The 14,478-nt window shown below is 33.9% G+C and overlaps 2 protein-coding genes across 2 annotated transcripts; one reads left to right on the top strand and one right to left on the bottom strand.

Moving 5' to 3' along the window:
- Window positions 1-100: 100 nt before the first annotated feature.
- On the top strand, window positions 101-2,771 carry LOC134726485 (uncharacterized). Its single transcript, XM_063590891.1, has 3 exons — window positions 101-104; window positions 1,128-1,203; window positions 1,660-2,771. The coding sequence occupies exons 1-3, from the start codon at window positions 101-103 to the stop codon at window positions 2,255-2,257; spliced, it is 678 nt and encodes a 225-aa protein (XP_063446961.1). The 3' UTR covers window positions 2,258-2,771.
- Window positions 2,772-6,769: 3,998 nt separating this feature from the next.
- On the bottom strand, window positions 6,770-11,615 carry LOC134726486 (putative deoxyribonuclease TATDN2). The gene is made up of 3 exons (XM_063590892.1): window positions 10,608-11,615; window positions 8,645-8,661; window positions 6,770-6,776 (listed from the first exon to the last, which is right to left on the bottom strand). Exons 1-3 carry the CDS (start codon window positions 11,613-11,615, stop codon window positions 6,770-6,772), a joined length of 1,032 nt encoding a protein of 343 aa, XP_063446962.1.
- Between the last annotated feature and the right edge of the window lie 2,863 nt (window positions 11,616-14,478).

The following is a 14,478-nucleotide window of genomic DNA, read 5'->3' on the forward strand; positions in this document are numbered from 1 at the left end:
AAACAGTATTGTTTTGTTGTGCGAGATGTGAAAGTATATTTATGTCCCGTCCTAATGTCGTTTTTCCGACTGTTTAAAGCCCCCGAATTAAACGTCTAGTATGAGTAATGTATAAACAAAAACATATATTTTGTGCATTTAATGACAAATCAAATTCAAATCAATGGTTTTCATTTATTGATGCTTATAATTTTGATTTTTATTAATTGTTTTATGCATTACTCATGCCGTTAAATGTTATATAGTCGTTTGAATCGTTTAACAGTAGTCATATCTGGGCCTAATATAGCTTAGTACGCCGTATTGATCTTGTTCATTTTTGTAGTCCGTACAGCGACTAATAATTATTAATTTCTACGTCTTTTGGTTCCTGACGGAGAGTAGTTCAATTGACAATCATACCACATCTTCTTAGTCTTACATGAATGGTCATTGCAAAATGGTCTTCGTTTCTTTTTGTCCACTTACGTATTGTGCTAAATATTATTTTGTATGAAAGTATAAAACCGATTATTCTCTGTCATGCTTCATCAGTATTTCGCAGTTTTGCGAGGTTTCTTGACATGCAAGCTTAAACTATAAAGCCATTTAGGGGGAATTTCGTAATACTCAAGTGTAGTTTTCGGTACAATGATAGCAATATTTTAAAGCCGATTTATTGATATCGCAAGCATTAATGTCTTTCCAGTAAATGGTACCACTGTAACAAGAGATTCAATAACAACAGATAAACACTGTTTTTCGCTATACGTACTATGTCTTACTTGTGAACATCAGATTATCTGATAGTAAATAGAACTAATATACAAAGGGAACACATCATAGTTCGAATGACAATTGGCAACAACACGGCCAAAAAAAAAGACAAGTACCTCCCACATGCATTATCCCATAGTTTAAGTTGGCATGTAATTAGAAAAGACGTCAAGTTACCTAAACGAAGCTTAATTATGTGATATGACGGTATTCAAAATGTATACACAATTGCTACATCAGTTTTTTTATACTGACAAGAATTCAGATTTTGTTCTGCACTGTGAACACATTTTGAAATATAATATTCCCATTTTGCCGCAAACCGATACAGGCTATGTCGTAAATGTTTTTTTACTTTACTTATTTTGCAGGTTTAGTTGTAGGCTTGGTTCTTGGTGGTTTATTACTAGCATGTGTTATTATTGTGATTGTTGTTCTCATTATACGGTAGGTTTATTTAAAATTGTACTCTTTAAGTTTTAAATGTACTTCTTGAAATGTTTTACGAAATTACAGCAGATTGCCTATGATGTTTAAAACAAATCAAGCTTGTAGAATTATAATTATGCATGCACGATTACTCCGAAATATATCTATTTGGGCATGTCAAGTGCTTCATTAAGTTGTACCCGTTTATACCTGGATAGTTTATAAATGATAATTATGTCCTTCATATTGCCAATGAATATTTTATTCTAACTTAAGCGGTATAAAAGAATGTATATGTATTACGTTTGCATATTTTCATAACATTACAAGTAATATACGTTTAACAGGAAAGCCATTAGACCTAGAGCAATAATTTTTTTTTAAGTTGATGGTTTATACAAGCATGAATAACTTTTTATCTAGTTCATTTTTGCCAGAAATCAAAATAACTTATATGCAAAATATATATTAAAGGCATTCATTCAAGTCTAAACCAAGAGAAACCAGAAGAAAGAATTCCAGAGAGTATGACTATATTGGAAGTCACGATTTAGCTTTTCCACTAACCGCTAATCATTCCAATCAAATACAAAATAATGTCAAAAAAAGCAGTACTACATATGCAGTGCGTCGGGATACAACTTTACCGGACAATTCAACTCTAAGCGACCACAATTACTCGATTGTGGATCAGACAGCTGAAGCATTATTAAATGAGACTAGAGACGGTGGTACTGGAACAACAGACAGTTATATGATATTAGACCCCTATGCCACAGGTTACAATAGAAAAACTTTGCCTACATGTACCACGCGTTCAGATTATGAATTTGCAAAGCCTGAGAACAATATTGACGATGAAAGTAAATTTGCTTTACCTGAGGAAAGAGATTACGACCATGCGGGAAATAATCGTCTCAAAGAGTTAGAGTTTAACATTTATAGCCATGCCGTGGATAATATTTACGACACCGGAAGTCACAAAAGAAAGGAAGAAGGAAGGGAAAATACATATGATCATTTCTTCGGACAAAAAACAGCAGATGAGAATGATAATTCAACAACGACATGAACACATGTACAAAGGTTATCAAAGTACCTCGAAAATCAACTTTAAAATGTAATGCTGGTAGTAGATCCAACTATTTACCTGCTCCTCAACTCAGGCTTGAATCGATACTTGTTTTTCCCTTATCTAACAACAACTGATAAAATAGTCCGCTTTCGTTTCGGGAGGTGCTACATCTTTTGTTAGTATTAAACAAGGGCACACAATCCATGAAATAATATAAAATGTATATGAATCAACATCAGCAAGATTCTATAATTAGAGAAAGATACAGGTATCATATTCAAACCGCATTTTCTGTAAATCATTTAATACAACCTACATTTTTGGATTAATACTGAATGTATTCTTAATAAACCTTTTCAATATCTCTCGACACCGACTAATGACACCTACAGTTTACAGGTAAAATGGATGGGTCGTCTCAAAGACAAAAATACATCCCGATTCTCATTGCGTAACATATTGGATTGGCGGTTATTTACTGAGTTAACTATATATAGCTTCAGAATATATCTTAACCAAATAAATAAATATATATATATATATATATCTCTATCATATAATCTTCTTATTTTGTATGTATTTAGAAGAAATTTCATGTTGAATGATAAAAATAAATATACAGCAATCAGTATGCATTCCTTCAATTTAATGATTATGTGAGTCTTCATCAAATATTTGCCGCATGCTAGTAATGATCGTTGGTGTAATAAGTTTTATGAAATTTTTCAAAATTTGTAAAAAATAATTACTTTCAAGACTGTCCGTCCGTCCGTATCACACTTGTGAACACGACCAACTTGGTGTTTTTTCACCGAACTTCACCTTAGTTGATGTACATATTCAATTTCTGGAGCGAAAATCACATAGTGATTGTTAAAGTGGAAGGAAAATATCACATCTATTTGTCATCGACGGACTTCTCCGCTTCTAGATATCTTGTGAGAGTTGATGTTTTTCCTTGATGAATTTTGAAAAAAATATATAATTGACTTCTCGTTTCAAGGTTACAACTTTTAAGAAGTGTATTTTTTTGGTACATAGTTGCGTATGATATTAAATTTATATTTTAAGTTGTTGGTTTATATACTATAGAGTTTGTTTAAAACATTTCAAACTCTTTTTGGACAAGAAAACAACATACAATGTACCTTGTCCCTCCGTCGTAGTGTCCTTCCCCCGTTCCTGAAAATGACCTTTAGGTTTCTTACAAGAAGTTGATAAAATTGTGTTGATTTTTTTTATACTCTGCCATTGCTATATTTTGTTTTGTTTTCATCGGGTCAATATTTTTTTTCTCTATGTTCAATTCCGGTATATAGTTTTGGTAATAAAATAAAAAAGAGAAATGTGCCAAAGAGACAACAACCCGACCATAGAGCAGACAACAGCAAAAGGTCAACAACTGGTCTTCAATTCAGCGAGAACCCGGGGGTGTCCTTCAGCTAGCCCCTAAACAAATATATATACTAGTTCAGTGATAATGAACGACCTACTTAACTCCAATGTGTACACAAGAAACTAAAATTAAAAATCATACAAGACCAGAGGCTCCTGACTGAGGACAGGCGCAAAAATGCAGAAAACTCAATCGAGTGATTGGTGAATACAGAATTGAAGTGGAACATCAAATTGGTGAATTGAAAAGTATTGATTACATTATGGAGGCACTCAAGGCCAAAACTGACAGACATTGTGGAAACATGTGCTGCCCTTGACAACAGACATAAAACCAATAGATTGACATAAAACATTGTTTGATTAAATATTTACCAAAATAAAACATGCTTTGTTCTTTTCATTTTTCCAAATTTCAACAGGACAGCTAAAAGCTCAACGTCTTAAAACATGAAATGTGACTTAGATAAATTAAAAATCCATGTCATTTGGACTCTATAGGAAAGTTGTATCATTGTCAATGAAAGCAATAAAATCAATAATGATCTCCCTGTTTTATTTTTTGAGACGACCCCTCACATTTTACCTGTCGTAGTCGTTCTCAACTGTAGGTATCGAGAGATATTGAAAAGGTCTATTAAAGGGATTCAAACGCAAATACATGAATATACGGAAGCCGATAAGGGCCATTCAAAAAATATATTTTATGTCGTAATAACGACATAGCATGTCGTAATTTCGACATATCATGTCGTTATTACGACATCGCTATGTCGTAATTTCGACATAACATGTCGTAATTTCGACATAACATGTCGTTTTAACGACATCGCTATGTCGTAATTTCGACATAACATGTCGTTATAACGACATAGCTATGTCGTAATTTCGACATATCATGTCGTAATAACGACATCGCTATATATAAAAGAATATGTATTATGATTGACAAGAGACTAAATGACACAGAAATTAACAACTATAGGTCATCATAATGCCCCAAAGAGTTAGAATTGCCCCCGCATAGTCGGCTATAAACGAGGGAGGACAGATACCGGAGGGAGAGTCCTCGAAGTGCTGTGTGGCGGACAGTGTTATTATTCAATTATTAGCTCCCTTGGTTAAACTCCGAATTTCTTATTTAATGTATTTTATTGTTAAAAAAATTTACATGAAGCTTAATAAGTATATATTTGTTAATTAAATAGCTTTTGCTAGTTTAATTCATTGGTTAAAGATTTTTATTTATATTGTAAAGTTTGATATTTGCATCGTCACAAAATTTTTGATTACCCTCTCTGGATACCTTTAGTGAGAAACTTATATATTTTATAGATTCCGTAGAAATTGAAACATGAATTGAAAAAAAGGGCTTTACAGCTAGGCAAGGCTTTAATTTACCGCTAGGTTATAGTAAACTTCTACTGCAAGCTAAGCATTCTGTCTTCCTTTTAATAAGCGCAAACTACATGGCTTTTTGTAATTAGGGTAAATTGAAGTAATGATTGTTCTAATTTACTTTCAAACGTTGGGCACCATGTTCTTACAACACCTTACACTTAAAATGAGGTGTCGAAGAGGGTTTTACATTGTTGGTTAATTCTGGTTCTGTTCGTTTTGTGATGTCATTTTATCAAAAATTACCTCGACTTTGGAAAACGCTTTAAGATTTTTGAACTAAAAATGCAGTACTGTCGCAATTAATGCAGGAAGGAAAGATGGGACGGAAGTACATGTATACGGTTTTTCTATATTTATTTATTTTATCATAGGATGTTTAACTTCCAAGGTGCATAGCATCCAGTGTGATATCATCTGTCTTTGTAAATTTTCTATATCTTAATTCAACCCTAATACAAATATATCTGACACTGCAAATAAATCGAACATGTTTACCCTTGGTTAAATTTGAATAGAATTGTATTTCCCTGGCACATATGTTGTCGAAATACACCCCTTCAATTACTTGAACGGTAGCTTGAGGTTTATTTCCCAAGTTAGTCATCTTGACTTCAGATATATACATTTTAAAATATAGTAATCAACTCCTGGATCGTCCGCGAAAACGGCAAATATAATCCTGGGTTTTTATTAATTCGATGAAACGGTTTTCGTCGCTGTTTGGGATTTGTCTTTCAATTACCTCCATTTCATGCACAAGTTTATATTCGGACGAAAAGTTCCGGCTTGCGCTAGTACAGGAATTGCTTTCATCACGACAGTTATACCATGAATAGCAGGACAAATCGCGAAGTATAACATTCCGTTAACTGGTATTAAGTCTTTTAATACTGGTGATTGCACCTTACTGAAGTGACGAATTTAAATGATCTATTTCGGAGTACTTCCGTAACATAAATTTCCTTTCGCTTTTTACATTTAGAGGACTGTCTTGGTGTCTCAAATTAGTCTTTGCAAAAGTTGGACGAAGTTCATGTAATGGGATTTTTTCCCAATTACATGTAACGTCAGAAATTAGCGTCTTTAGGATCTTAGACGTTTTTAGATGTTTGGACAAATTGGCTACCGTTTAGTAATGTATAGAAGCATTTTATTCCTTTAAGACCCAAATATGTAGTTGATAACTTGGCATTTTTTACTCCTCGTGTATCAAACTTTTGTTTTGATCAATTATAAAAAAATACGCGTTATTTGCTTTGAAAAATGAAATATCAACTTGAACAAAATGACTACCGTTTGAAAAACGACTGTGTAGAGAAGATTTTATTGAATCAGCAATATTTGAACTCACATGAGGCAAATATTTGTACTTTTGTTAGTTATTATTATTGTCTTACTCTTTTTTCATTTTCTGCTATATCTACTTTTAGTCGTTGGGTTAACGAAAAACGTCGGACATTTTTTTTTATTCCAGTTTAATATGCAGTCAGCGAGTCAAATGAAATTAGGTAAAATAACGGCTTTAACGCCAAAAAGAATCGACACATGTCGTTGATCCTGACAGGAATCAAAAAGATCGGAGAATAAGAAATAGGATCACAATACATGAGAGTTAAAACGGTTTTTCATAATGGTACCGTTGGACATCCGGTTTTTTCACAATTGCTTTCTTATTTTAATCCTCAAATAAACTAGATATTACTTAGAATATGATCAATAGCTGTAAAAACATAATTCAAACCATATATTTGTTTTAATAATGTTTCGTGTTTTCTAACATTTTTATTTTGTTTTTGCGAAAGTACCCAAAGATTTTGCGATGATGCAAATATCAAACTTTAAAATATAAATAGAAATATTTAACAACTAATTCAAATAGCAAAAGCTATGCAATTAACAAATATATACTTATAAAGCTTCATGTAAATCATTTAACAATAGAATACATTAAATATGAAATTTGGAGTTTTACCAAGGGAGCTAATAATTAAAAAAAATAACACTGTCTGCCACACAGCATTTCGGGGACTCTCCCTCTGGTATCTTTCCTCCCTCTTTTATAGCTGACAATGCGGGGGCTTTTCTAATTATTGGGGGGCATTATGATGACCTGTATGTTAATCTTTGTGTCATTTAGTTTTTTGCCAATCATAATACATATTCTTTTATATATAGCGATGTCGTTATTACGACAACGCTATGTCGTTAAAACGACATAGTGATGTCGTTATTACGACATAATATGTCGAAATTACGACAAAGCTATGTCGTTATAACGACATGTTATGTCGAAATTACGACATAGCGATGTCGTTATAACGACAGGTTATGTCGAAATTACGACATGCTATGTCGTAATTACGACATAAAATATTTTTTTTGAATGGCCCTTATCGGCTTCCGTATGAATATGATACATTTTAATATCATACATAGTTTTTAATTCATTGACACTTCAACTAATTATTCCCACTAATCTTAGCTGTCATATTATTTGTTTCATGGAAATTTTTAACACACATAATGCTTTATAACAGGGTTTTTTAAAGACGTTTCATGTAGAAGTTTAATGTTGTTGTTGACTTACATTGCTCTTTGTCATGTAATGATTCCATATTATATATCTTACTCTTTTAAAGGTAGATTAAAGATAACACTCAATTTGCTTGAAAGAGAGGGGGAATATCTGCACGGAAGAACGCGAAATTAAATTGTTATTTCACGATGAACGAACAATTTAAAATTTCTTGCGCGCTGATCTTTTTACCGATTTCACGAAATACGGTGAATAACGAACCTTTTTCGAGGTTTAACGTAAAATAAAAATGGCAAAACACATTGCAAGAAAATAACCCTTTACCGACCTCTTAAAAGTATAATCTTTACATGCTGTTTAACATTATTTTTTACATATATTGAAAACAACAATAAGAAAAAATTGTCTAAACAAAAATCGAAATAGAAGGTATAACTGCTACTTGAAATATTAAGTTTCAAACCCATAAAAAAATTACAAAAAAGTAAGTGAATGTGTTTTGATGTGTATGTGGATTTTTTTTACATTGATCTCTGTATAAATATATATATCTGCTTGTTTATATGATTTAAAACAGACTTTTAAATTTTAGACATTTACTTGAGTTACTTCAAATTCCTGTGTTCAATTTTACTGTATATGCTTAGCTTATTTTTTCAATTTTATTCAAGAAAAAAATGCAACTTATTTGAAACAAACGACAAAAACACCAAATAGATATAGGAAGATGTGATGTGAGTGCCAATGAGACAACTCGCCATCCAAATAACAATTTAAAAAGTAAACCATTATAGGTTAAAGTACGGCCTTCAACACGGAGCATTGGCTTACACCGAACAACTAGCTATAAAGGGCCCCAAAATTACTAGACTAGTGTAAAACCATTCAAACGGGAAAAACAACGGTCTAAATAAATCTATATATTAAACAAAACGAGAAACGAGAAACACGTATATATTACATAAACAAACGACAACTACTGTACATCAGATTCCTGACTAAGGACAGGTGCAAACATTTGCAGCGGAATTAAACGTTTTAATGGATCAAACCTTGATTCTCTCTTTTTCTGAAACAATAGCATAATTAACATCACAACATAGAAAAACACACGACAAAATATCAATTGGCAGACTTAACTCAATCAAAACACGTATGACAAATGTTTATTTTGTATTGCATAAGACAAAAAAGGATAATCTAACCTTGAAATATAATTGTCATTCTAACATGACGTCCTTCAAACGCTTTGAGTACACACCCGTGGTAAAATATGAATATATTGCATTGGCTGTTCCGATCGTACTCCCACGTCATATGTTTTTTTTATGAATGAAGTACCCGACGTCATAGAATGATGACGTTATGATTTAAGATCATTTAAGCATTTTACGGGAAAATACACGCTTTTGATACCAAAAATCATCACAACAAGTAAACGTAAACAAACGATGCTAAAATGTGGTATAAACCCATTTTTTATATACATAGACGACATATGATCACATATAAGTGAGTTATCATTAGAATTCATCCAAATCTATCTAAATATGTTTTGTGAATAGTTTAAGCATGTCACTTATTCTGTTTGCTCCGTTCTTTTACGCCAATCTAAAAGTGCGTTAATTTATGGGAACGGCAAATAATGGCCTCCACCTAGAGCGCTTCGATCCAAAAAAATTGCCGTATTTGTCCTATTAGAATCGAAATAATTCATGGGGGCTTGAATATATCTAGATTTTACCACGGGTTGTCCCTTTATGCCGATAATTTACCCCTCGCTATCGCTCAGGGTAAAATATTTGTCATAAAGGGCCAACTCGTGGTAAAATAACGATATATTCAAGCCCCCATGCATTATTTCTTAATTAGACGTTGACAAATAGTTGGAAGGATACAGTGACATATCAGACTAGTTCGTATATAGGGAAAGTCACCATTTTGAATTCTCTATTGGTTTGGTATGTTATTTGTAAAACAAGTAATAAAAAAGTCATTTTGTGTGCCACAAATCTTCTTGTTGTCATCATTTGACCAATCAGAAGTGTACAGGCAACATACTGAAGTGTTTGTGTGGGCTTGCTAATAACTTACCAACAATAACTGTCAGATTAGCGTGGCTTCTATAATATCTAGACTTCTTGTAGGAGCTGTGTAACACACCTCAGACATAGACCATGGGTTAGAACAGGAAGCCCCGAATTGCAAGATCTCACTTCCGGCTAAGTATATATATTTCTCCTGAGAGTAGGAGCACCTCTGAGATTCACTACACTCCTCCCTGTCATCTTCTTTTTGTTGACCATTCACGGAATTGTGAAGGCAATTTCAGTAATGTTCCTTTCCGCAGAATGTTCATTTTTATCCATGTCTTGATATACATAACACGTTATTGCGAATTTCCAAATATTAAAATTATAATTCAATGTTATTAAATGTAAATGACTTGTCGGAATGACAGGTGTGGCTGTGAATATTCCTTCACCATTCCGATCTCCTTCCTTACACAAAACTTTACGTGAACAGCACAGCTGTCGCACACTAGAATTCTGCATAACATGAATTACTCCGATTCTTGATCATCCTATCCTTACACAAAATCCTAGGTGAACAGCACAGCTGTCGCACACTAGAATTCCGCATAACATAAATTACTCCTGATTCTTCATCCTTCTATCCTTACACAAAATCCTAGATGGACAGCACAGCTGTCGCACACTAGAATTCCGCATAACACAAATTACTCCTGATTCTTCATCCTCCTATCTCATTCCTTCCACCAAGGAATTTAATTACATATGTACATATAAATGTCAATCATTTACACATTCTTTAAATCCTTTTAAAGAAGTAATTTTACTATAAGTCCACATAAAAAATATGTACATATATATATAGGAAGTCACAAGTATTTATATATCACTGTAATTTATAGATTTTCTTTGAATTTTCGGTAGTAATTTTGAAAACATCTTCAATGGGTTGTTGTAAAAGTTCAGATATTTTAAGTGCTACTGCATGAACGGAGTAAGGATTTCCAATGGTGTGAGAATGAAGTGGGATATATGGAGCATCTGATTCCAACACTAAACGTGTAATGCCAAAAGTTTTCACAATTTCTACAATATTTGAGTATCGGTCCTTCAAAATAAATGGAGTAATGCCAAAAACAATGTTAGAGAACTGACTGACGGCTGCTGAGTACAGTTGAGTGGAACAGGTTAAACAATGCCAATGAATTAATTGGTCTGGTTTGCATATTTCACTTAGAATGGCCAACACATGTTCATGCAGTGATGGTTTTCCTCTTGAGTGTATGACGATAGTTAAATTCAATGCTGCTGCCAAATAAAGTTGTTTTCTAAAATATGTAATTTGTCGGTCGAAATCTCTCCTTGAAGGGTTGGTAGAATCATCTAAACCAATCTCTCCCACTGCCACTGTTTTTGTTGATTTTAATAAATTTTGAAGATCAGTCCAATTATGTTCCAAAGATGAAGTTGATGATGAGCTTATAATTTTAGGATGAATGCCAAAGGTGAATCTTAAACGGTGATCTTTCCTGAATTCGCTACGCTGTGAGGAGTTTGGCCAAGCTGACGGAAAAACAAAGTTAGCAATGGCATATCTTAATTGCGTTTCATACATGCTTTGGGAGCCAAGGTCATCCAGATCCTGGAAAGCTCCACTACCCATCTGCCTACATAGTTGGTCTAGATGGAAGTGAGAGTCTATGATGGGTAGTGGTCCGGATAACTTTGTGCTCAACTGTCCAATTTGAAGTCCGTCTTTGTTTTTCCTTTCCTCGAATTTTAAAAACCAAAGTTGTTCGTCTGAATTCAAATAACCAATGAGATTTTTGAGTATTTTCCAGTGAAGAATATGATAGATTTCCATAAGTGGAGTGGCAGGAATTTTGTAATCAGCATCAGGTTCCATACAATTCAATTTCAAGAAAGAATCCACGAGTTTAACTTCAGAAATATGGAATTCTGTAGGCGGCAATTGTGTCCTAATTCTCATTATGGCATTCAGTTTCTCTTCAAGGCCTACTGGGTAGGAAGTACCTTATGAACGTGCTAACTCTCGTAAAAGACCGTTCATTAGCTCAGCGTACATCACTTCTCTGTTCTTAAAGGTAGCATCAATAGCATTTGTGGGATGACAGCGAGTTATGTGCTTGTTCAGGAAATTGGCTGTCTGTTCCTGAGTACCACAAATCCAACAGGCAGTCTCTGGCGCCACATACCATGGTAGATGAGTTTGAATGGTGTGTCTTCTTGGGTTGGTAAATGTGTGAAAGCAAATATCACACTCCCTGTGTCTCAAGCGGACATTTGTAGCCTCACCTCTGATAGCTACCTGCCTTTAAGTTTCAGTTAAATGATCCTGGTCATCCTCATAATCCAATTCTTCCTCACTCATTATACCATGCAGTCTGGAAAATACTGAATGAGCCTACTCATTAGTTATTGTATTTAATTTTAATTTTTTATATGTAGGTTTTGAAAATGAGCAAATACTATTACCTTTGTGTGTATTCATGAAATAATAATAAAATAATAGAAAAAACAAAATAAAAAATATTATATACTTTAACATACTATACAAAATTTTTAAAAACATTTGTGATTAACATTGTCACTCAAATCTATTCGTTAACTACATCCACCACATAATCTGACAAATAGCTTGGCAGACACCTCTGTCTTTTTTCTCTACCTGCTGTTCCAGTTTTATCAGATACTTTTAAAGTATTCTTATCAGAAGACAAGAGAACAGCACTGCTGTCACTATTGTCACTTCTCATGTTAGCCAAATCCAATGGATCAGCAAAACTACCATGATTACTATCCTTCTCACTGTCTAAATCTAATCCAGGCACTTTTAAAGTATCCTCATCAAGAGACAAGAGAACAGCACTGCTGTCACAGTTTGAATATGGAGGTGAAAATAAATAATCTGACCAACCCTCAGGCAACTCGTTTTCTTCTTTTCTTGAATCTATATTCCCCTTTGGAACACCCTGACCAAACAGACGGTTTCGAAGTCTCTTTATCCACAATGGAACAATTCCGTCGTCACATTGTTTTATCCTATCATGATGTATTACCAGCTCTTTCTTTCTACCTGTAATTTCATACAACACAGGGGACAAAACTCTGATTACTACATAGGGTCCTTGCCAGGGAGCCCTGAGTTTCTTGCTCTGACCTATTTTTGATGTTGAATCCAACTTGAAAACAATATCACCTACTTCGTAAGTTTTATGATATAAATTTATATCGTAAGTTCTTTTCTGACGAAGCTGAGCTGCCTGTAATTTTTTGCGTGCAAACTTATGAGCTTCCTGGAGAGTATTTTTCAGGTCAATTACATGATGAACGGTTTCCTTGGCTTCAAAATTGACAGAACAAGTTCCTGTTAGTAAATTGATTGGATGTAGTACTTCTCGACCTAACATCATCATGTTAGGTGTAAACCATGTCTGTCTATTCACAGTTGATCGTATAGCACCAGCAATGGTTTGTAAATGAAGGTCCCAATCTTTCTGTTTTCCCTTCAAATAACATCTGATGGCTTGTAAAATGGTTCGATTAAATCGCTCAACCTGTCCGTTAGAACATGGTCTGTATGGAGTGGTCCTAGTTTTGACGATTTGTAACAGTCTGCAAATATCATGAAACAAATGACCGTCAAAATTTTTCCCTTGATCGGTGTGAATTTGGACTGGACATCCCAATCTTGAAATGAAACCATCTAGTAATGTTTTAGCCACAGTAATTGTGTTTTGATTAGGTAATGGAAACATTTCCATCCATTTTGTGAATTGATCTACTAACACTAATACATATTTGTTAGCAGAAGAACTCTCGTGTAGTGGTCCTAGAATGTCCATGTGCAATTTTTCCATAGGAATCCCTGCGTGAAATTGACCTAGGGGCCCCTTTGGTTTGACGTTGGCTTTTTTGTTGACATTACAAGTATGGCAAGACTTCACATAATTTCTCGCGTCTTCTCTTAAACCATACCAAATGTAATTCTGTTTTAATCTTTCAATAGTGTTTGCCTGTCCAAAATGCCCTGATAGTTTAGCATCATGACAATTCTCTAAGATTTTGTGTCTTAAAGATCTTGGAACAACTAATAACAATCTTGAATGAACTGAATCTAACCATTTATAGCATAATATATCATCCTTAAGTACTAATTGATGTTTACAATTCCATAAATGTTTAATAGAAGGGCTACATAAAAACAATTCATGCTCCTCTGGCTCTTTTTTATCCTCTAACCATACTATCAATCTGTTAAGTTCCTGATCTTTCCTTTGTTCAGCTCCCATATTGGTAATTTCAGACTCGCTTATCCAATTACAATTCACTAAATTATCTAAATTGGTTTCGTCCAAATCTTCTTCTTGCTCTGAAACACTCCTTACAGACAATGGAACTACATAATCGACATCATCTTCAAAGGAACTCCAGACTTTTTGTGCTCGAGTACAATATGAACAACCACCGCAAGGTAGCAATTTTATATCTGCACCAGCATAATAACAATTGCAAGAATCTAAATCATCTGGTCTCCTTGATAGTCCATCTGCATTGGTGTGTAGTTTCCCTGCTCTATGTTGTATTACCATGTCATATTGAGACAATTTCTCTAACCATCTGGCTAGTTGTCCTTCGATCATTTTAAACCTTAGTAGCCATGTCAAACTGTTATGATCTGTCCTTATGATGAATTGTTGGTCTAATAAATAATTCCTGAATTGTCTGGTAAATACTACAATCGCTAACAGTTCTTTCCTAGTGGTACAATATTTTCTTTGGGCTGGTGCCAATACCCTACTTGCATAACATATTACATATTCTTTTCCACC

Source organism: Mytilus trossulus, chromosome 7 (genome assembly GCF_036588685.1).
Source record: "Mytilus trossulus isolate FHL-02 chromosome 7, PNRI_Mtr1.1.1.hap1, whole genome shotgun sequence".
Lineage (NCBI taxonomy): Eukaryota > Metazoa > Mollusca > Bivalvia > Mytilida > Mytilidae > Mytilus > Mytilus trossulus.

Bases quoted from the DNA above. Each gene is read 5' to 3' on its own strand.
- LOC134726486 (XM_063590892.1), bottom strand. From the start codon at position 11,615: ATGAGAATTAGGACACAATTGCCGCCTACAGAATTCCATATTTCTGAA.
- LOC134726485 (XM_063590891.1), top strand. The intron at 1,204-1,659 runs GTAGGTTTATTT...TATATATTAAAG, and splicing joins ATTGTTGTTCTCATTATACG to GCATTCATTCAAGTCTAAAC.